The 24,204-nt window shown below is 33.9% G+C and overlaps 2 protein-coding genes and 2 long non-coding RNA genes across 4 annotated transcripts; all 4 read left to right on the plus strand.

The window, feature by feature from the left end:
• The first annotated feature begins 369 nt into the window (after positions 1 to 369).
• LOC107878352 (non-specific lipid-transfer protein 13) lies at positions 370 to 990 on the plus strand. The gene is made up of 2 exons (XM_016725306.2): positions 370 to 731; positions 843 to 990. The coding sequence occupies exons 1-2, from the start codon at positions 370 to 372 to the stop codon at positions 847 to 849; spliced, it is 369 nt and encodes a 122-aa protein (XP_016580792.2). The 3' UTR covers positions 850 to 990.
• Positions 991 to 2,155: 1,165 nt separating this feature from the next.
• LOC107878351 (non-specific lipid-transfer protein 13) lies at positions 2,156 to 2,881 on the plus strand. Its single transcript, XM_016725305.2, has 2 exons — positions 2,156 to 2,549; positions 2,688 to 2,881. The coding sequence occupies exons 1-2, from the start codon at positions 2,188 to 2,190 to the stop codon at positions 2,695 to 2,697; spliced, it is 372 nt and encodes a 123-aa protein (XP_016580791.1). The 5' UTR covers positions 2,156 to 2,187; the 3' UTR covers positions 2,698 to 2,881.
• Positions 2,882 to 18,258: 15,377 nt separating this feature from the next.
• LOC124900096 lies at positions 18,259 to 19,074 on the plus strand. Its single transcript, XR_007057814.1, has 2 exons — positions 18,259 to 18,695; positions 18,836 to 19,074. It is a non-coding gene; the product is annotated as an uncharacterized LOC124900096 (long non-coding RNA).
• A 1,475-nt stretch (positions 19,075 to 20,549) lies between these two features.
• Positions 20,550 to 22,075, plus strand: LOC107878350. The gene is made up of 2 exons (XR_001676848.2): positions 20,550 to 21,019; positions 21,814 to 22,075. It is a non-coding gene; the product is annotated as an uncharacterized LOC107878350 (long non-coding RNA).
• Positions 22,076 to 24,204: the final 2,129 nt, after the last annotated feature.

The raw sequence follows: 24,204 nt of genomic DNA on the forward strand, positions 1-24,204 counted from the left end.
TTGATTTATAATCACCCTACACCGATAACCAAACCAAAAGTTTGAGAATAAATTTTTCCAACGTTACCTGCCAGTCAATGAAAACTTAAGCATTGATTTGAACTTCTTTACTGGTGTTTGTTACCAGGCAGCAGTCAAACTTTTATTCTTTTTTTCAATTTTGTCTTTCTATTTTCCTAATACAAGTTAATTAAACAATAGAAATCAATTTAGTTACGCATTTAACTATAATAATCTCATCCAAATTAAATTATCCCAACTGCAAACCATAATTCATTGACATCTAATTAAATGAATTATATCTCCTATACTAAATATTCTATATAATCCTGCTCTAATTACTTACTAATCCAATTAATTAGCATAAAAATGACAACCAAAAATCTACTACTAGTTTTTGTTGCACTTGTTGCTCTAAGTCCATGCAATGCATTCACACTTCTCAAAGAAGATCCAATTTGTGAAAATGTGAATGCTTGTTTTGAATATTGTGAAAATTTTGTAGATGGAATTACTGGATCTCCATCTCAGGAGTGTTGTGACAACTTAATGATATTGAATGGCAATGTAAATGACGAGGATGATGGAGTCCGTAGATATTGTTCATGCATCGAAGATTTCAGCAATAACCACGATCATCCTCCTTATCTCCAGTCACGAATCGAACTACTTAATCAAATATGTAGTATTCATCTTAAGTTCCCCATCTCTGAACATATGGACTGCTCTAAGTACTTTCACTTACTCTCCTTTAATTTTTCTCTTCCTTTAATCCATCTTTTCTATGTTTTATTCCTTTTTTCTTGGGGTTAAGTGAGTTCTTTTTAATTTTGTGCTTGCAGGCTTTAGTAAGAGACTTGTGTTTGAGGGAAGCTATAGTATGTATGTTCGTTCACCTAATCCATTAAATTAAAATGGCCTGCGAAATTAATGTATACGTACGGCTGAAAATATAATAAATTTATCTAGCTATTGTATACGATCTCAAATTACACCATATATAAAATTTAATTGGTAAGCTATTTGTATCATATTTTGGTCACTTCGTTTTAATTAATTTCACTCTTACCATGGATCATTATTTGAGATAATTGCAATGCCATATTTGATTTATAAAGTTCAAAAGTATTATTGCTAACAAATATTTAGCTAAAATAACCTCATTTGTTTGCACTTATAATTTGTTTAGTCAAGCTTTTGAGGAGTTAAAATAATTTTTTTGAGAAACACTTTTTTAACTTTCGAAAAGCTATAAGAGGTGTTTGATCAAATAAAATGCGCTTCAATTTTGAGTATAAGCTATAATTTTCTGCTTCTTTTCAAAACAAAAGCAAAATATAAATTTATTCAAGATAATATTCTTTCCAAAATTTATATTTATCAAACTATCTCTCGTTAATTTAATCAATATATCTCCTGAATATATAAATGTAACCCTTTCTCTTCTTTTCTTTTCCTGTTTAACCTATATATATTGATTAAAAACCTTAATGGAGTATATAATATACCTACTATAAATAATACTAGATACAACATAAATTTTATATTGATATTTTAAGTTATTATTATTTTTTTAAAAGATTAGCCAAACAAAATTTGCTAATCAAATAATAAAGAAGCACTTTTCAAATAAAACTGCAAAATACAAATTGTTTCCCTTCAATAGTACTCTTCTAAAAACTATTTTATTACAAATTCTTGTCAAATAAGCATTTTTCGTAAAATTTGGCCAATCAAAAGAATAATAATAACTGGGTCTCAAATATCTAATGAATATTATACCCACAATATTCAATCATACTATTGTTATCCACGATGGAACAATAATACGATTTGATAAAACTAATGTTTAGAAATCTTTTACGTCGTAAGAAGATGACGACCTATTAGTATAAAAATTTATGAATAAGTTGTTACAATATTTATTTATTTATTTTTCTTAAAAAAGCACAACCCAATCTAAACTCTCAGACCATAGCAATAAAATCCACACAATAGAGAAATCTATTTTTATCACGTATCAACTATAATAATCTCATACAAGTTGAATGATTACAACTGCTAACCACGTACAATTCATGCACACACACTTAATTAATAAATCTCCTCAACAACTACGTATATAAAACTATGCTACCAATATTGTGTCTTTCCAATTAATTAAATCTAACAACAAATTAAATTAATATGGCAGCCAAGAAGATTGATCTGCTAGTTTTTGTTGCAATTGTATTAATAATATTAAGTCCATGCTACATATCCCGAGACGCTCAAGTCTGCGACTATGTCGCTTATTGCTTCGCGTATTGTGAAGATTATGTAGATGGAACCGTTGAGAAACTCACACGCGAATGTTGTAACATGTTAGTTGCGTTGAATAAATCGGTAAAATATCATGCTGATGGCCCCCGTAGGTATTGCTATTGTATCGAAGAGTTCAGTAATAGCCACTATCATCCTCATTATCGCCAGTCTCGTATTGTAAATATGACTAGAATATGTGGTGTTCATCTTAGCTTCCCCATCTCTGAACGCATGGACTGCTCTAAGTACGTATATTGGTTACACTTAATTATTCTTTTTTTTTTTTTTCTTTTCCCTTTTGTAGTTGGTTTTAGGTATATTTTATTTTTAGAATTAACTAACACTTGTTTCTCTCTCTTCGTAATTTAATTTGGTGCTTGCAGGGTAAAGTAATAAGAGTTTGAGGAAGAATAACTGTTCTCTCAAATTTGATGCTGTAATAAGTTAAAATATATTTCTTATTCTCTCTTATCATGAGCCTTGTATTGGGAAGTATAACTTTATTGGAGGTATATATTAATGAATAAATGTAACTTTGTGTTTATATTAATGAAAAATTCAAATTTTAGATACTGTAGATTTTGAGAAGAGTTAATGGATTCCAAAATGTATATACTAGTTTAACTGCACGTGCATCACACGTGTAACATTTGATTATTTAAAATTAAATAATTTTATCTACTGCAGAGATTTTTAATGAAGTACAAAAAGTTCAAATCACTTTTCAAAAATTCCTTCATACTTTAACATAATAATGTAAACATAAACATATATTTTAGTGTAAGTACATCTATATTTTACCACCAGAAGTTTCAAGTGATTGATGGATTATCATTTTTGCATTTTCCATGCGGTACCTCTTTCCTGGCTGGCTAAGAGAAACACATCAATTTAGTATTTGTGGCGCGATATTCTTTTTATATTTAAAATATTTTCTTACCTTTAAAGTCAAATCTTTACAAAATCATTGATTACATCACTTAAAACTTTTAAAAAATTGGTACTTCTTAAATTTTTTTTATTCTAACAATTTAATGTTTATTTCTAGATTTTTCAAATCTTCTTAAAATCAAATTTAGTTGATTTAGAATTCTTAAACTAATTAAAAAGTATTAGTAGTCATTAATTCTATTGACTTCTAATAAGAAAAGATTTTACCATAAATATATTTAATTAATTTCAACTCTTAAATATTAAAAAAATAGTGAAAAGACGATTTGTCTGAAACAAAAACTTTTAATGAAGGGTAAAAAGTCCAAATAACATTTTTAAGGCCCTTCACACTTTTAATATAACTAGTCTAAGAATACGTGCCACGCGCGTGTATCTTACTTCAATGAGTTCACTTTGATATTATTTTTTAAAAATACCGAATTAATCAATAAATTAATAATTTAAACGCATGCATGCATCTCGCACGTGGAGCCTTTGCTTATTTAAAATTAAAATTTAATTATTTCAATTAATTTCAAAATGTTAAATACTAAGAAAACAATAGATTAAAAATTTAGACCCTACAAAATTAAAATTACTTATTACACAAAGATTATTTGATATTGAATGAAATTATCATAAGCTAAGTTGGTAAGTAGTATGATTGTACTTAAACTTGGTTTCTGACAAAAGTACTATCTTTCAAATCTATTATTTATTAAGTCTTTAAAACCAAACATCTTGTTCCTTACATTTTATTTTAAAATTTTAACAAAAGTTTAACGTAAATATGATTCATAAGTAAAAAATATCAAGTTCATATAAATCTTTATTGAAAACATACGTAATAACCTGAAACAGTAGTAATCACTATCTGTTATTTTGAAAAGAAATTGAATTGGATGGTCATTACAAAATTCTTTCAAAATCATATTAAACAAAATTAAAATAAAAGACACGATGAACTAAACAAAGTAAAGAAAATATTATATATCACATGCTACAAAATAATAGCTTGAAGAACTCACATTGTTAAGGAGAAATCAACCTCAATGGAGGATAAAAAAAGTAGGATGTTACTAAAGTTTTAAAGTTTATTAATATTATATATCACTAGCTTTTTTAAAAAAAAAGTTTTAAAGACGCACGGGTTCCTGACCGCACTTAGTAGCTCAAACTATCAGTAGCAGACTTAGTGGTGAGTCCTCATAGTTCGAAGACAGAGTTGTTATTTCAGCATTTTTAGTATATTTTCAGTAGTTGGAGTTAGTTGAGGACTTGTCCCATCAACTCCACCTTCAATAGTTAGAGGCTTTCGAACTAGAGTATTTACAGAGAGATGTTCAGTTTTCAATGTTTTGATTTCAGTTTTAAACCTTGTGGCTATTTTCGCCTAATTTTTGCATTATACAGTATTATTATTATTATTCAGTGATTGCAGCAGTACCAGTCATGGGTTAGCTTGTGGTCCTTCCGGATTATCAGTACTGTGTAGCGTCCGGAGTACAGACTCAGGACGTTACAGATAGCCGGATCCGTCAGAGCTCTGGCAGTAGTGAACTAATCGAAGAGAGAGATTATAGAGAGAGGTGAGGTGCTACTATTTTAGTGAGATGTGCGTGTGGTGTGTGGTGTGTGGTGTGTAGTGTGTGTTTTTTAAAGAAAAGAAATGTCAGTGTATTTGTGACTTTTCTTTTCTCAAGGTGTAATTTGTGGCTCCCCTTTTTTCAAGCTGAGAGGGTTTCAAATATACTGTAAAAATAATTGATCCGATTTAGTGTTTGTGGATCGTAAAAATACAAAAAATAATTTGTAATTATGAAAAAATAAAAAAACATGTTGAAAATATTAAAAATAAAATGTAATTAATTTTAAAATGTTATAAAAATATGATGTAAGGTTGTGTAAGTATGTATTTGTGTATTTATTGTGTGTATGTATGTTGAGTATTTAAAAAGGAAAAATAATAATAAAAAATAAATATCAAATCTACTTTCTTCCCAACATATCCCTTAAATTATGGATAGTAAGTGAAGGAAAAGTCAAGTGTCATAATAATGACGAGACCTTGATTTAACTGATTTGTTGTTCTATGTATTAAAATAATTGACTCGACTCAACTTTTGTGGATTGTAATAAATATACAAAAATACAGGTATTGATATGTAATTACAGAAAAAATATAAATAATATTGAAATTATTGAAATGTAATTAATTTGAAAATACTGTAAAAATGTGACGTTATGTCGTGCACGTGTGCGGGTGATTGGAAAATGTTAAGAACGATAATAAGTTGATAAAAATTCTAAAATAAGAAAAAATATTAATAAATCATAAAAATAATAATATGACAACAAATTGACTAAAATCCTAAAGTAAAGATGATTATCATCAAGTTGTCAAACAATTATAAAAAAAATGTGAAAAATTGTATTTTGTGCCTTTTAGCGATTAGAAAATCTGAAGACGTTAATTTTAGGAGCAAAAATTGGGTGTCAACACTCTCAATACATTCCTTAAATAAATTTAGAAAACTTTGGCCAATTTCTTATGGAGCATGAAAGGTAACATGAACAAAAAGCATTGGATGACTTAGAGTGATCTATGTTATCCAGTGTGTGAAGGAGGGGTTGGATTTAGGTTTGTGGGTTATATTTGCATTACATTCACAGAAAATTTATGATGGAAGTTGCAGACTGAAAATTCTCTCTTTAAAACTCTTTTAGAAGCTAAATATTGCAAGAGATATCATCTCGTGGCTAAGAAATAGTCTTCCAAACAAGCTCATACTTGGAAGAGATTAATGGATAGTAAAAGAACTATTGAAACTTACATATTCTGGAAGTTGGGTAGAAGGGATATCTCTTTCTGGTGGAATGATTGGACAGGTATTGGTCCATTAGCCAATCTGGTACAGGGTCAAATAACTCCCAACAGTACTCTTGTTAAAAGCTTCTTTGCCAACGATAACCGAAAACGGGTAAAGCTAAGGAGACTTCAGCCCCCCAATATCATTTATACTATTTTAATTATCAAGATCGATACTAGTAAGATAGACAACCCAGTATGAACTTCTGAGAGCTCGAATATTTTAACTGCAAATCTGCATGGCATGTGGTGAGATACAAAAATGGCACAACTCTTAACGATAATAAAATCTGACATAAGAAGGTACCTTTTAAGATAACATTCTTTATGTACAGAGCACTTCATAATCGAGTGCCTACCGATGTTTCTATCAAGAAAAAAAACACCACACATCTACTCAGCGAGGGTCAAAATTGCTACTCAGGTTTGAAACTTCTTTTGTAAAGCATATGGTATTAAATTTGCACACGGTCAATTGAGACAATCTACTATGAAGTACTGAATTGCAAAAGGAAAAAAATAATGTTCATAGTTATATTTTACACGTGTACCAACAGTTATGTGTTGAAAAATCTGAAAAAATAGATGCAGAGCCAGATTTGAGAACAAGAAAATGCCTTCTTGGTTCATTGTCCAACAAGTGAACAAACTAATATCTATGATTTTGAGTATGGAATTCCCTAATCTAAAGTTTCTTACGAACTGGAATGAGAAAATTAAGATAATAGAAAATTTGTCCTCAGTGACTACCTTTATAATTGTATTCCGGTGGAAACTCGAGATTAATTGGCTTAAATTGAATATGGATGATTGTAGTAAATGCAATTCAGGGTCAGCACGAGTGGGGATTATCAAGGACCACTTTGTCCATATGGTCTATGCTTTTGCAGAATTCTATGGGCATTAATGCAGTAATAATTTGGCTGAATCCAAAGCAATCTTGAAGGGAATTAATATTTGCAATGATGTGGATCTTTACAATGTAATTGTGGAATCTGATTCATTGTTGATGATTAATTAGATTAATGGTAAAATAAAATCACCTTGGCAAATTGATCATATGATTGAGCAAATAAGGATGAGCATCATAGGGTCCAATTTTATTTGTAAACACATTCTCAGAGAAGGCAACTCAACTTATGAGCTTCTAGATATTCTGGGAGAAGAGTCCAAGACAGTGCTGACCTTCAATCAAGCTCTTTCTCTTCCTCCAAGAGTTAAAGCTTTGTCATTGATGGCTACCAAACAAGAGTGTATGTTAATGATGAGTTCTGTTTATATAGTAGTCTTTATTATTAATCATTTAAGGGCTACTCATGCTTACTCTTTTGTACAATCTCATTATAAGATGTATTTTTCCAACCTTCACTCTGTAACCGAGGTCAAGTACTACGTCTCATCCGTGTAATTATTATTTTTGATATAGTCGAGTGGCGCTTTTTGGCATTTGAGAATCTTTATCTGCTTTAAGTGGGCACGAGCTAGAATTCGTATGTCAGCTTGGTTGTTCAAAAGACTGTCTCTTTATCCCTTGAGTCTTTATCTTTTCGAAAGTCTGGGCCTTGGGGATAGTTTTTCTCTTAACTGCGCAGGAATATGAACAAAACACGTGCATCCAAACACTCGCAAATGTCTGTTATAGTACTGCCCCAGTAAGAAGCTCGTGAGGTGCCGCTGCAGCTTCGATTATCATAGAGTAAGAGGAGTCGTCTTAGGAAATGACTTAACTTAAAAGACAAATGCCGCCGCTGCGAGGCGAAGGAGAAACTTGTCTGGTTTTGCGGTGCACTTATTCCCGTTACGAGAATGAAATGACGCCCCATCTTGACTCAAAATTAAGACTTCTTACAACTCACACCAATAGCGGTACTAAGCGGCCGGAGATTGATTGACAAGTTAAAATCATACCTAAATCCTCCATCATAAGGATGGACTATTAATTTTAAAAAAAAAATCTATCGAATTCGTAAAATTATAGCTGGATCATGAATGATTGAATTTGCTTGTGATAAAAACTTACACATCACCAATTACTTGAACGTTGAGACATCACATAGTTAGATTTCATTCTTATTGGCCAAATATATTAACAGATCCTTAAACTTCATCTTTATTTTCATTTTGGCACTTTAACTCAAGCTTGTTTCACTTAAGACTCTTTTTTTTTTGGTTAAAAGGGGGGCAATTCATTAACAGCTTAGCCAAGGTAAACATGAGTATCAGTGTGTAGAGCTACTACTCCACTCGAAGTATTGGAGGGTGGGGGTTTAGATGAGTTAGCATGAGCCACATCCCGACCATGTAGGTCCAAAATAGAAGGATTAATTAGCCTAGCAAAAACTTTTCCTTTCTTGTCTACTTCTACAAAAGGTACTGCAGAAGCCGGTGGGCTTGACAAAATAATTGGCACGCCAAGTTGCATGAGTTTGCTGCCTTCCTTAGCCAAGCTGTCCGCGACTCTATTTTGTTCCCTGAAGGTATGGTTGATTCTTGTTGCCTCGACCACCTGTAGGCGGGACCTGCACTCAAAAATCAGGTTAGCATAAAGTTCGTGGCCACGGGTAATAGCGTTGACAAAATCCTTTGAGTCAGTACAAATGATGAAAGGTTTGATACACATTGTACTAGCAATCCTCAGGCCTCTCAGCAGTGCCTTGAACTCAGCATGCAGGGGGGTCGAAGGAGGGGTGCATTTTATGTATCCAACAACCCATTCCCCCTTATAGTCTCTAATAATACCTTCTAACCCTCCATTGTCCAGATTGGATGGGTTAGCCCTATCAGTATTAAGCATGAATAAACCCTCCGGGGGGGCTCCCATTTAAGGTAAATGGTTTTGGTTGCCCTAGTGGTCGTTTTCTTTTAGAAAGCAATCATGCAGAATTCCTGAGCCATACTAATGGCATGCTTCCAGTTAACGGGATTTATTTTATTGTTAAAGAGGTTTTCATTTCTACTAAACCAAATGGTCCATAAGAGTTAGGGTAGCAGATAGTCCCAAGTAATATACACATTGTATTGGACATTATGTAAGTATTTTCAGGCCTTAAGGGCCTGGTTGACAGTAGAGTATTTTCCTATGGAGATGTGATGTATTTGCCTGTGATTGATTATGTTGTTCCAGGCAGTGGAGGCATTGGTGCAAGTCAAGAAGATATGGTCAATATTCTCACATGGATGTCTGCACAAAGAGCATGAGGAGTTATTGGTTATGCCAAGTCTGTGCAAGTAGTATTTGGTTTGTAGCCTGCCATGGGCAAGTAGCCAAATGAAAATCTTGATCTTATTGGGAGCTGGCAGCTTCCAGATCCAAGGGAAATCAAAGGGAGGCTGGGCATTCCCTTTTTCAGCAATGGAGGTGTAGACATTATTAGTAGTGAATCTTCCATTAAGAATTGTACTCCAGTATATAATGTCCTCTTTGGTGGGGTTGGAGTGAGCTAGAGTGTCCTCCATGTGTTAAAGGATAGCCGAAGGGAGTTTAAAGGGTATGCTGGACAGATTCTAACCTCCATCAGTTAGCAAGGTGCTAACAGTGATGTTATCCCTATTATGAGGAAGAGGGCCTTCTATGAGTTCTCTTAAGAGTGGTTTATGAGGGATCCATCTATCCAAGAAGAACTTGGCCTTATCACCCTTGTTCACATGCCATCTAAGACTTCTGGTGCATTGGTTCCATCCCTGTTGAATGTTTCTCCAAGTGCTAGACACCACTTTATTAGCCGAGTGACCCCTGGGGGGTCTCTGATAGTTAGAGGTGAGGATTTTCCCCCATAGGGAGGTAGGATTCTTGACTAACCTCTAATCCAAGCTTCCATTGAGTGCCCTGTTTCTGATGTCAGTTTTGTGAAGACCAAGCCCCCCTTTGGTATTAGGTTTGGTGATAGTATCCCAACTGAGCAAGTGTAATTTCTTCTTCCCATCCTCAGTTCCCCAGATAAAGTCTCTTTGCATTTTATCCGTGGAGCTAGTGACTTTTGTAGAGATTTTTATGTATTGCATGAGGTGGGTGGGCATGCTGCTAAGGGTAGCCTTAGCCAGAACAGTCCTACTAGTCATATTGAGCAGCTTGGTTTTCCAACCAGAAAGTTTGTTAGCCATGTTGTCAATAATAGATTGGAAATCAACATTATGGGGTCTTTGTAGAAGATAGGGAAGCCCAAGTATTTGTCAAACTCAGATTTCCTATCTATGCCTAGGATGGTAGAGCAAGTGGTAGCATTGTGGTTGGTGGTGTTGGAAGAGAAGAGGACTCTAGACTTAGCTTTATTTATTTTCTGTCCATAGAGAGAGAGCTGAATTGGTCTAGGGTAGACAGGATGGTTTTTGCAGTTGGCTGTATCAGCTCTAGCAAATAGAGTGAGGTCATCTGCAAAAAACATATGGGAGATTTTTGGACCACCTATAGTGATGAAGATAGGGGTCCAATCTTTTTTAATGACATGAAGGTCTATGGCTCTAGTTAGTCTCTCCATGTAAATGATAAAGAGGTAGGGGAAATAGGGTCGCCTTGTCTGATCCCTCTGGCAGGGAGAAGTGGGTAGTAGGGGTCCCATTAACAATGATGGAGAGAGAGCTAGTGGTGACACAGGACATGATGAGTCTAGTGATCTTGTTAGGGAAATTGAAGAAGTGGAGAGAGTCATAAATGAACGACCACTCTAGCTTATCAAAGGTTTTTTCAAGATCAATTTTGAGGATCATATTATGGTGTTTGCCATGCATTTTTTAAAGTGTGAGATGTATTCCTGGACAATGATGGCATTGTCTGCAACTCTTCTATTGGCTAGGAAACTAGCCTGAAAGGGGTCAATGATGGTCCATAGGATAGGCTTGATTCTATTGACAATAATCTTAGTGATGAGCTTATAGGAAGTGTTGCAAAGGCTAATAGGCCTGAAGTTCTTCATTGAAGATGCATTGGGGCATTTAGGGATAAGGTAGATGAGGGTTTTGTTTATCTTTTCTAGGATAGTGTAGTCCTGGAAGACCTTGTGACAAAAGGTTGTTGTTTTATCACCTACAATGTCCTAATATTTCTGATAGAAGAAGGGGTGGAGGCCATCAGGCCTAGGATCTTTAAGAGGTTTGAGAGCAATGGTGATCTCAGAGTCTCCAAGAAGGTGTTCAAGGTTCTCCCTTTGAGTTGAGGGAAGGATGTGGGTAGTATCTCCAGTGTGGTTTCTGTGGAGGCCACTGGAGGTGTGGTCAGAGGTATAAAGCTTGTGGTATAAGGTGGATATGTGGTTCGTAATACCACCTTTATCAGAGATGATGTTACCTGCCTCGTCCTTAAGAAAATGGATCTTTTTCCTCCTCCTCCTTACCAAGGTTGAAGTGTGGAAGAATTTGGTGTTAGCATCACCACATGTGAGCCAGTTAATATGGGATCTGACCATCTAAAAGTCCTCATCTGACTGTAAGAGCCTGTTGTAATCGGAGAGGAGGTCATTTTCTAGGTCATGAAGCTATGGGCTGGTATAGTAATGAGCAGACTTTTGGATGCCACCTAGCCTAGCTAAAATCCTTTTAATTTTGTGAAATATGTTTCCAAATGTGTCTCTACTCCAGATGGAGGCCTTATGCTAAAAAAGTTGGATAAAATGGGCAAGGGAGGTGTGTTCACGAAAGAATTGTCTAATGATGTTTTAAAGTGTAAGGTGTGAGCACCACATGGGCTCAAATCTAAAAGGCTTATTGGGGTAGGTGGGAGAGGGATTGGTAAGAGTGAGGAGCATAGGGCAGTAGTCTAACTTTGTTCAAGACAGGTGTATGACAGATGACTCCGGAAATTGATTTATCCACAAGGTATTAGCAACACACCTGTCAAGTCTCTCAAGGATAAGGTTCCTCCTATCTTTATACCTCTTATTGGTCCAGGTGTATTTGCAACCTTTAAACCCTAGATCTATCATCCCACAGTTATCAAGACACTCTTTAAAAAGAGAGGATTTATTATTGTTAATACTTAGGCCACCAAGTTTTTCTTTTGCCAAGAGAACTTTATTAAAGTCTCCTCCCATTAGCCATGGGCCTGAATGGGTCTGGGCCATGAGCTTAAGCTCCTCCCAGATGCCTTGCCTAATAAAAAAGTTAGACTAGCGTAGATAGCAGAGAAAATCCAAGGGGGGATTTGGGAGATGGGTTACCTTGAGAATGACGTGAATGCCCTGGGCTGTGACCATAAAGTTGTCAAGATGGATGCGATCTGGGTGTCACATAAGGACGATGCCTCCAGTAAAACCAACAAAAGAAGATTAAATATTGGCTTCAAAGCCCATAGCAACAGTGAGGTGCTTGTGCTCAGACATCTTAGTCTCGAGAAGAACAAGCATGGCAGGGCGGTGGAGCTTGAGCATTGTATCACATTGATGCCTGAAGTTGGAACTGTGTTCCAAATCATCGTATTTATTGGGGTGGTGAGTGGGGGAATATATATGACTGGGTATTTTCCCTTGTCCAGTTGGGGGTGGTCCAGAACCATGATGATTGGTTTTAGTAGCATTGCTGGGGGGGGGGGGGGGGAGGGGGCTCATTGTCCTTAGAGATAGCGAGAATGGCTTCTTCTCCAGAGAGAGATACACCATAATAGCTGAGCTGAATGGCTCGTTAGATTCTTTCTTTAGTGTCTTGTCTAGCGCTAAGATGTCGAAAGTTGGCTCCCCGAACATTGCCAGAAAGTTTTCTAGCTCCTCGTTGCTCTGTCTGAGAGAGTCCAGGAAAGTTGAGCTTGTGCTTTCTGGGCCTTCTGCCCCTGATGTTGGGGGCACTGGGGCAGCTGTCTCTAGAGGCATGGGGATGAAATTAAGTGCCTAGGAGGTCGACATGTAAGTTTTCATGGAGAATAATGGTATGTTCGCAAAATCTTGGTTCATGAGGTTGTTGAGCTCTTCTGGTAGAGTCAGGTTCCTGGCTTTGGAAAAAAGAGTTTTGAGCATTATTTACTGCCATAGTTGGTTCCTCATTCCCATCACCGCTTGGTCCAGGGCTTCCTTGGTTATTTGGGCTAGGTATGCCAGGTCCTGGAGTATTAGAGTGATGATATTCTCTCCCATCTTTGCCTGAAACTGCAAATGAACTCCTTGAAGTGCAAGTTCCATCCAAGAGGTCGGAGTTCTATTTGGTGCAGGTGGTGTTGAGATGAAGATTGAGAGCGTCGTGCTGTTTTCCAAGTTTGGGTCCATTGGGAGAGGTTTGGAAAAGGCCAGTATTAGATTTGGAAAAGGTGTGAGTAGCTTCCTCTGGCCATTCTTTCAAGGTGGCATTAGTAGTAGTAATATCCGGGCAGTTAATTGAAGTAACCTCATCAGTCACTTCAAATGTTTTGCTCTCATTATTGCTTAAGGCAATGGCAGAGGGATTGCTTAGGGGTTTTCCAGTAACCGTGAGATGGATGGAGTCTCCGATGTGAAGGTAGGGGCAGTTCTATGAAGAAGGGGCCCCATCGCATTTAATCAATGCGTCAGTTCCCAGAGGAATAAATTTATTGAAGGTAATAAATTCAGGGGGTACATTGGTTGAGGCATTCTCATTAGGGTGCACGTGTGGCGCCGGAGTGGGCCTGGGTTGGCCTATTATTGGGGCCTTTCTTTTGGACTTATTTTGAGGTGCCCTGCCAACATGATGGGGAGTTGGGCCACAATCCAAGATTTGATTTGGGCCACTCAGGTTTTGGGCTGAAGCAGGGTTAGTGAACATACTGTGGTCTTGTCATAGACCTTTACCTGTGTTTGGGCCTGGGCCATAGTATTGCTAACCCGTTATGGGCTTCTCTTCGAGGGCGTCCTCCTTTTTGGGAAAGAGACGACCCGTCATTGGCCATCCTTAGGAAGTTGTATAGTTTCACTGGTGGATAGGGTGCCGACGTAGATTGGTGTCGTGGTGGTAGGGCATTTCCCGTGAGTATGTCCCAACATGCCGCAGTTGGTACACAAGATCTTCTCCCCTTCGTAAATCACCATTTGTCTATGAGCACCAATGGTAACGTGGGATTTAAGTAAGTGCTCCAGTGGTACTTGTACACAAATGTATGCATAGGGTCCGCACAGCGCAGTAGAGGTGCAGGTGTCGATCTTGAGTAAGGTACCAAGTTTTCTTCTGATCTTCTCGAGAATCAGCTAGTTGTAGAACTCAATTGGTAGTTGTGGTAGACGTGCCCAAATTGCAGTGTGGGTGAGGCTCGCTTTCTGGGAGACGAAATTGGGCTCCCATTTCTGAATGGTAAAGAAGTTTCCTGTGATGAACCATGGCCCTTCATTCAGGACTCGTTCCATGTTTTCAATTAGGGAGAATTTGGCAATGAAGTAGTCATTCCCCAGATCAATGAGGATTAGGTTCTCACCCAGTTTCCACAGGTCAGTGAGTTTGTTTCTAAAGTAGGCATGTGGTAATCGTTTCTTGTAGAGTTTAATGATTACTGATAGACTCCATGGTTGATAGATCCTTTGTTTTTCTTGGTCGGTTAGTTCAATTGCATCTTCATCGTTCTCATCCTTTTCCAATGGGAGCCCGTCATAGATGTTGTAGAAACGGTTGATTTCTTTTTCCTTATTGAGAAGGACGTTCTTGAAGGAGGAGTAGGCTGGGCTTTCAATTTCCATGCTGGATTCTCGAGGATCGGGAGGTTCTGGTGGGACCGTGGTAGTTATCGACGGCGTGTTAGGTATAGTCATGGGGTTAAAAATTCACTTAAGACTCTTTGATCCACATGAAAATGTATTATTTGAATCAATCTAGACTAACTAATAAATAAAATATATGGAGTGTGTGGACCTTCACTCACACTAATTTGGATAGAATATCCAATAAAAGAGTGACACTTAACCTTGACTAATTAACAAATAGAAAAGAAGAATAAAATTTATCCCCTTCCGTCATTTCTCTTCGACTAAAATGGTGACAGATTGTTATTTCATTTACCTTTTCTTTTTTTCCTATATGTTATTTATATTTGTAGCATTGATAGTTTCGGCGTATATTTATTCCGCCGTTAATTTGATTTCTTATATATGAATGAGAGAATCAAAATTGAGCTAAAATTATTTTGATTCGATTTTCAATTTGAACCTACTTATTAGGAAAAATATATATCTATTGTATTTCCTGAAAAGGAATTAACTCAACAGTTTTTCTTTTGACAAATTCAAAAGTAATTTGTACATGTAAAAGGACAGTTCCAAGAAAGCTTTTAAGAACCAAGAAGCATCTTCTTATTATTTCACAAAAACTAATCATTGAACAAATTACATAACTGATAATTTTAAAATATATTCGATACTTGTAACAAGAAAAATAATAATACAGAAAATCAATTTTAGAAAACGACAATCATCTTCAAAAAGTAATTTGTGTACATGTAAAAGGACAGTTGCACGGAAGCTTGAAAGAAGCATTTTCTTATTAGTATTTCACAAAAACTAATCATTGAACAAATTACATAATTGATAATTTTAAAATATATTCGATTCTGGTATCAAGAAAAATAATAATACAGACAATCAATTTTAGAAAACGACAATCATTTTTTTAAAATAAATTAATATAATAAGAGGGACTAGTACATAGTTGAGGATCAACATGTCTGTGTACTTCTGTCACATAAGTATCACTTGACTTGATGGATAAAGTGTAACATTTCATGCAGCACGTCACGGGTTTGAGCCTCTGTGGCTACCAAATTGTTTTGATGAGCTACAGTCGCTGTTTATTTAATTAAAAATTACACAAATACACCATGTATGTTTTCTATATTATAAAAAATCTCAACTCTCTAAACATATTATTTTCTCCATTTCATAATAAATGAATTATTGAATTTTGACACAAAGATTAAGAAAAAAACATTAAAAACATAAATTTAACACAACTTTTCATTTTTACCCCCAAAAAAAAAAGTTGACCTGGTAATACCTTTTCATAAGTTAATTGGTTGTCAAATCATAAGGATAAATTTAGAAAAAAATTCAATGATTCACTTATTTTGAAACACCAATAAATACCCTAATAATTCACTTATTCTGAAACGGATGGAGTTCAAAAATTCCAACATATACACAGAATGCTATGTATATGTCGGTTATGTTATGTATATATTAAGAAAGAGAGAGAGTAAAGTAATTAAAAAAGTGAGAGAGAGTGTAATTACTTTCAAAAGAATTAATATTTATGTTATTTATATTTTATTCAAAGCGAAGCACAATTGGCCCACATTAGTTTCACTCATTCAATGCAATAGGGCCTGTACTAACACCACTTTTTATTTTTTATAATTGTGTATTTTTATTTGCAAAAAAATATTTTCAATAATTAAAAGGTCTTTTTTTAATATTTTATATATTTAAAAATTATGTAAAAATTATTATAAATCACGATAATAAATAATTTAAAAGATAAATTAGAAAATTACAGTTAAAAAAATTGTTTGATTCTCAAGATTCATCCATCTCACATAAATTAATGTAAAAAAAAGATAACATAATCACAATAATTAATAATTTAAAAAAATATTAGAAAATTACTGTCAAAAAAGTTGTTTGACTCTCAAGATTTCATCCGTCTCAAATAAATTAATGTAAAAAAAATAAGTAACATAATCATGATAATTAATAATTTTAAAAAACCATATTAGAAAATTACTGTTAAAAAAGTTGTTTGACTCGCAAGATTTCATGGTCTCATATAAATTGATGTAAAAAAAAAAGTAACATACTTTATTTGTTCTAATTTATGTGGCAGATATCAAAAATTAAACAATTTAGTTTTCACTTGAAATTCGGACATAAAATTATCTTCAATTTTTTTCAAATAGCATCTACATATTTGAAAGCTAAGCAAAAATACAACAAGTCACAATAATTAATAATTCAAAATACTTAAAAAGTGTATAAAAAAAATTATGATAAAAAAAACTTGATTGAATTATAAAATTTCAAAGGTGCCACATAAATTAGACTATGAAAATATTATTTTCATTTACAGATACTATTAATAATAAAATTGAGGTTATGCTTACAAAAATTAATTCTAATACTTAATTTTATATTAGTTGGCTCATGCCTTGCACGGATGCTTCTTGACCAGTTTAGTAAGAGAAATCTACAAGTAAAAAAAGAAAAGAATGCATTTCACCTTTCACTTGCTCTACGTGGAGTAGAGTCACTCTCTATGCCATGTATGCAGTGTTCCAATGATACATTTTAATGTTAGTTGGAAAATTTAACCGGAGCAAATTTGAGTTAAAGTGTCAAAATAAAGTTATGAAAATTGACCCCAATTTTAAGGGTTTGTTTATGTATTTGGCCTTATTTATCCATAATATCCATCATTATTCTAGCGTTTGGGCACGAAAATAAAAAAATCATTTAATTATTTGACAATTTTAAAATTAAATTTAGCGTTGAAGTCATGCTTGATTGTAGTTTTGCAATAAATATTTAAAATTTACCATGTTGGTAGACAGTTTTATCAAAGCACACACACAAAGCAAAAAAGGTGCAGCCCCGTATGGGAGACATATTCAAGACAGAACAAGGGAACATTGAGGGTGTCTTCGATTCCGATAAATGATTTTCTATTTAATTTTTCATGTTTGTTTGGCTAGAATATTTGAAGAATATTTTTTTTAATAAAAGTAGAAAAAATAGTTGACATTGTCTCCTCCTATTCTCGTAATTGTCCACCCCACCACCAAATGCCACCTTGCACCCAACCCATCCCCAACCTAGCTCAATCCACCCTCACCAACCACCCATCTCACCCACCCACCTCCATCACCCTACCATGCCCGCCCCCTTCCGCACCACAACATGCACTCATATCCTACCTCTACCCATTCTTATTGTTTGTCTCATACATATGATTTTAAGATAATTTTTTTACTTACTTATCGAACACAAGAATAAGTAAAAAGCTTCTTGTTTTCTTAATAATATTTTTTTTAAAATATTTTTCATGAAGAACATTTTCCTCCCTATCTAAAGGCACAATCTTATTTAAACTCTCAACCCATATCTAACAATAAAAATTTTCACATTATAAAAATCATATTTATCACGCATCAACTATAATAATCTCATCCAAATTGAATGATCACAACTGCAAACAACAATTCACGGACACACATCTAATTAATTAATAAATCTCCTCAACAATATTCTATATACATAAAACTATATATGCTACCAATATTATATCTTCCTAATTAAATGTAACAACAATTAATTAATATGGCAGCCAAGACTAATCTACTATTTTTTGTTATAATTGTGTTAATTATACATCCATGCTTCACATCCAAAATACACTATGAAGATGAAGTCTGTTATGAAGTCGCAGATTGCTTCGCATATTGCGAAGATTATGTAGACGGGATTGCCCCTAACCCGGCCAGCGATTGTTGTGGCGCGTTATTATCTTTGAATGGTAGGGTAAAATATGTGAAGCATGGGGTTCGTAGGTATTGTCAGTGTATCGAAAACTTCAGTAATAGCCATTATCATCCTCCTTATCTCCAGTCTCGTATTAAAGATCTGTATAGGATATGTAATTTTCATCTTAGCTTCCCAATCTCTGAACGTATGGACTGCTCTAAGTACGTATTAATTTCACTTCTTATTTAATTATTCATTTTTTTTATCCTTTTTGTAGGTGGTTTTAGGTATTATTTTAGTGTTATTATAACTAACAATTGTGGTTTTTTTTTCTTCTTAATTTTTAATTTGGTGCTTGCAGGCTAAAGTAAGAGGACTTGTGTTTGAGGATCTCTGACTCGATTCTACGTATAAATAAAGATATATATTGGGAAGTATAATTAGTACTATATTGGAAGTATATTAATGAATATTATGGTACTTTATTTTTAAATTAATGAAAGATTCAAATTTTAGATATAGTAGATTTTGAATTGAGTTAATTGATTCCAAAATGTATATATAATTTGATATAAGAGTAATCTTTGACTTCTATTTTCATTTTGGACTTTAACTCAAGTTTGTTCCACTAGCCTTTAATCAACATCAAATATATCATTTGAGTCACTCGTGACTAACTAGTAAATAAAATGGAGTATTGTGCACCTCACTCATATTAATTTGGTCAAAATATCAAAAAAAAAAAAAAAAAAAAGACGTATAACTATAACTAATTTATCCTAGATTAAAAAAATATAGAAAAGGAAAATAAAATTTAGCTCCTTCCATCATTTTCCTCTTTGATTAAAAGGTGACACATAGTTATTTCGTTTACCTTTTTCTTTTCTCATTGTTATTAGGGATGTGCATGATCATTTCAATTTTCATTTATTCGGTATAATTAATTTGATTTTAAATTTGTGAATAAGAGAATGAAAATAATACTAAAATTATTCCGGTTCGATATATCAATTGAACCTACTTATTAAAAAAAAAAATTGTATATCTATTCCCCATTCGCTTTTACTTGACACATTTTGACTAGCACATCCATTAAGAAAAATAATTAATGATATAGTTATTTTACTATAATATTTTATTTGTTGAAAAGGGATTGGCTTAAAAGGAAAAGAAAATTGACAAAGTCAAAAATAATTTCTAGAAATATATAATTTTAAAATAACGATCATCTTCAAAAAAATACTTTCACTTGCTCAACATGAAGTGAGCGCTACCTCCTTTGCCATGTATGCGTAAAGTGTTCAAATGGTATGTTTTGACGTGGGTTGGAGACTCTAACCGAAACAAACTTGAGAGAGTTTTAAAATGAAAATTGAACCCAAATAAGGATCTTCTACATAATTAACCTTGTTTAGTGATATTCATCAGTTTTGCAGAATAATAAAGTGATGAATTCCACCACATACAGCAACAAGGAATAGATCGATTCGATATCTGTTCTTTGTAAGGGAAATGAAGAATAACAAGAATATAAAAATAATCAGCAGTAAAGTAAGATACAAGATATTTTTGAGAAAACTTCCTTGCGGCTCAAGAGAGTAAAATCTCGACCTACTATACAGTAGTATTTCACAAGCAAATATCACTAAAACAAGAGCAATGATTGGATTACACACTCTCTCTCTTCCGTAATCCTATGGTTAACCTCATAACCCCACCCCCGTGAGCTAATGACAACACGAGCCACACTGCAGTATTCCAACTATGGACTATAGTCAACTAACTCTAGTCGATACACCTTGTCTAAACACTCGCGTAGTGCTATCAGAATCAGTTGACCACATACTCATGCATTTCAAAAATCAATTCCTTTCATGCGATTTGTTAATCATCAAAACTATGAGTAGAATAGAAAGTTTTCTCTACCGAGAATATTCGTGACTTTCGTTTTCATTTTAATCTTTTTGTTGACAATGGATATCATTACCAAAGAAAATATGGACAAAAGCAAAACAATAGTCAATTGTTCTCACCCAAATTTGAATAAATATAATCACAACTGCTAACCATAATTCACGGACGTACATCTAATTAATAAATCTCCTCAACAACAATCTATAAAACTATGCTAGTTACCAATATTTGTGTCTTTCCAATTAAATGTAACTACAAATAATATGGCAGCCAAAAAACATCTAATACTTTTTATTGCAATTGTTCAAATAATAAATCCATGCTATTATGCATCCAAAATATTCAGTAAAGATGCAATCTGCAATGAAGTCGATGCTTGCTTCGCGTATTGCGAAGCTTATATCGAAGGGATTGGTGCAAACCCAACCCACGAATGTTGTGACAACTTACTTATATTGAATGGCAGGGTAAAATATATAGATAATGGAGTTCGTAGGTATTGTTATTGCATCGAGGGATTCAGTAACAGTCATTATCATCCTCATTATCTGCAGTCTCGAATCCAAAGTATGACTAGCATATGTGGTATTCATCGGAGCTTCCCCATCTCTGAACATATGGACTGCTCTAAGTACGTATACCTTCACTTATTCCACTAATTTCTACCTCTTTTTATTGAAAAATGTACATGATTGCATACACTCTGATGTATGAATTAAATGAACTATTAATAAGATTAGAAGGTAAGAAATATTTTTATCATATTCATTAATGAAATATGATTTTGCAATGTGTCCTTTATTTTTTCTTTGGTTCACACTTAGTAAAAGTCAACCAAAGACTTTTTGAAGATTATTTGTTGGTTTTGTCAAACAAAGTTGCTACAAAAAATTCTGTTGTAAATTTTCCTCATTCACATGCAAATGTTGAAATTTACATCTTCTGTTAACATCATGGATGACATCAACAAGTCCATTTTCATCTCTATAAATAGGGACCTTATTTCTCATTCATAATAAATTGGTATCAGAGCCGGATCTGACCAGGTTATTTTCAATAGCCAAAATGACTATAACAAAGACTTGTGTTGAGAAATTTGATCAAAGTGCAAACTTTGGAATATGACAATTAAAGATGGAGGCTATTCTAGTTCAGGTCACACTAACCGAAGCACGTTAAATTTGTGTCTTCTTTATTTTCTTTAATTATCGTCATTATCAACTTGTTGTTGTCTTTGTTATTGTCATTATAATATTGTTTGGCTAAATTTCACAATAACCGGGATCTCGATCTTAACAGATTCTTTCATATATAGTCGTATCTATTTAATCAAAATGAAAGATGAAGGGTTCCAGAAATTAATTTAAGGATTATCTACCTTCATTTTTCTTTTCTTCTCCTTTTTCATAAACTTTGTTCTTGCAGGCTTTAGTAAGAGACTTGAGTTTGTGGAATATTGGCTGTTCTCTCAATATTTTTATTTTCTTTCTTTGACACTACGTTATCTAGGTTAATAAGTTTGCATATATGTAGTTTTGTATTTAAGCTAATGGCAGATCCAAGATTTAGATATAAGTGGATCTTGGTCATTGAGAAATAGATTCAAATATATGTAAATAACTCTATATATGCATGTTTTCTTGCAAAACATATTATATGATCAGATCTCGAAATACTGAATTTTATCGAACTTTTAAATTCTGAATCCGCTACTGATTACCACGTATGATTACCATCACCGACTTCACTCGTATAATTATGGCCACTACCAGTACTTACAACTATGACGACCATCATGTTAGTCTTCGCTGCTAGCTTTCAATATTGAATTGTGGTTCACAAAGAAACAATTTGTGAAATACCATCTAATTTGATTTTTTAATATTTTGTCAATAATAAATCAATTAAATGGTTATTAATATTCGAATAAAAATATATTATGCAAATTCCAATGCCGAGAAAATAAATAATATTAAAAGTATTCAATGTTCGAATCTAGATGTAACATATAAATATTCATACATGTTTTCTAATTCAAGCGTGAAAAATTATAATTCATAATAAAAACAAATGAAACTTAAATTAGAACCAAAATCATATTTTCAATTGTTACTATCTATATTCATATTAAGTATCAATGGCATTACAAATACTTCAGTTATAACACTGTTATAATTTGTGCATAACTTGTCTGCTAACCAGAAAATACCTGAAAATCAACCTTTTGATTGATAGATACAAATTGCATGCAGTTCCTCGATACTAGTGTAATTTTAGAGATACTATGAAAATTAAAAGAAGAAAGGTAAACAAGTGCAATGCCATTCAGACTTTAATACAACTAGAAAAAATTACTGTAATGTCATTTAGACTTTAATAGAACTAGAAAAAATTATTGTAATGAACTTGGTAGATATATGTAAAATAGCGCCATCCAGCAAAAAAATAAATTCAGTGCCAACATAAGGAAAAGTTGAAGTTGTCAGAATTGTTCTGGAAAAACAAAAAGAAGTGGTCAGTGTAGACATACAAAATTCAACGGGTTAAATTCATATAAAATTTGAGTTTAATTCATGATTATTTGGGTTGATTAACTAATTTGGGCCCTACAAATTAATTAGTCCACTTTGTAAAATTCAAGCCCAAGGTCCATTACACTTTGAAGCCCAAGCTTATCAAGTGATGTGGCATCCCAGTCAAATCCAAGACCAATGAGACGCCACCACATGTACACATGATGTGAAAATCTCATTCAAATTCAAGAACCAGTCAAAAGGCGTCAAGTGGTAAAGTGACATGTTTCGGTCAATCACAAGCAACTAGGCCTGCCCCTACAACTATAAATAGGGGAGCAACATAACATTCTAAGGAGGAAAAAAGAGGACATTCTGCAAGCATTGGAGGAAGCTTCTGCATTGACTACACAGCTCTTCAACGAATTGACTAACAGATTTCTATCCGGAGATCAACTCAACAAGACGAAGTGCTGTCAGATAATTCCTGGAGGTCCAAACACATTTTTAAGAGGCTCAAATCATCCTACATTCGAGAATCACGCTACAAAGGCCTTCGAATCACGGAAAAACTTAGGAGAAAAGAATTGAGAGAATAACGAAATTGTACCCGCAAAATTCATTTATATAAAATTATTCTTTTTGTTTATTTTATTTTTACTTGCAGTTAATTTCCAATTTTACAAAAATTTATTACGAATAAATTTTGGCACGCCCAGTGGGACCAATTCTGTTCTTCATCTCTTCCTCCTACAAGTCAAAAAATCACAAATTCAACTACTACAATGGACTTCAGAAAAATCAATGAAGTTTCGTGCAAGAAGTCTACTACTGTCGCATCTACTGAGATCAAACTTGTTGGCCCCATCAGTCGACGCAATATCAACGCTTGTGCTTTGGATGGATCCCAATACTTCACCTCTTTGGAGATGACAAAAGTGAGAAAATCTCAAATTTTGGCAGTAACTACAACCCCCCGAGGGCAACTTTGCATCTATGTTATCAGAAGGACGGTCTGAAACTGGCTGCAACTTTGGAGAATCTAAAAACTTAATGAATTCTCCAACTTCAACGAAAGTCAAAACATTCATGGTTGATGCAATTGACTTGGACGAGAAGTTTGCAATGATGGAGCAAATCATTGAAGCCTTGAAGAAGTCCGTTGATGAGAAAGATCATCAAATCGCTCGAATTATGAGCAAGTTAGATCTCTACAATCCTGGAGAGTCAAAATATAATCTAACACCAGGAGAAAAAGTTTATGGTAAATCTCTCATCAAGACAAGTGACAATTACTGCGATG

Source organism: Capsicum annuum, chromosome 7, assembly GCF_002878395.1.
Source record: "Capsicum annuum cultivar UCD-10X-F1 chromosome 7, UCD10Xv1.1, whole genome shotgun sequence".
In the NCBI taxonomy this organism is placed as follows: domain Eukaryota; kingdom Viridiplantae; phylum Streptophyta; class Magnoliopsida; order Solanales; family Solanaceae; genus Capsicum; species Capsicum annuum.

Excerpts from the sequence above, each read along its gene's own strand:
- LOC107878352 (XM_016725306.2), top strand. The coding sequence starts at position 370 with ATGACAACCAAAAATCTACTACTAGTTTTTGTTGCACTTGTTGCTCTA.
- LOC107878351 (XM_016725305.2), top strand. The coding sequence starts at position 2,188 with ATGGCAGCCAAGAAGATTGATCTGCTAGTTTTTGTTGCAATTGTATTA.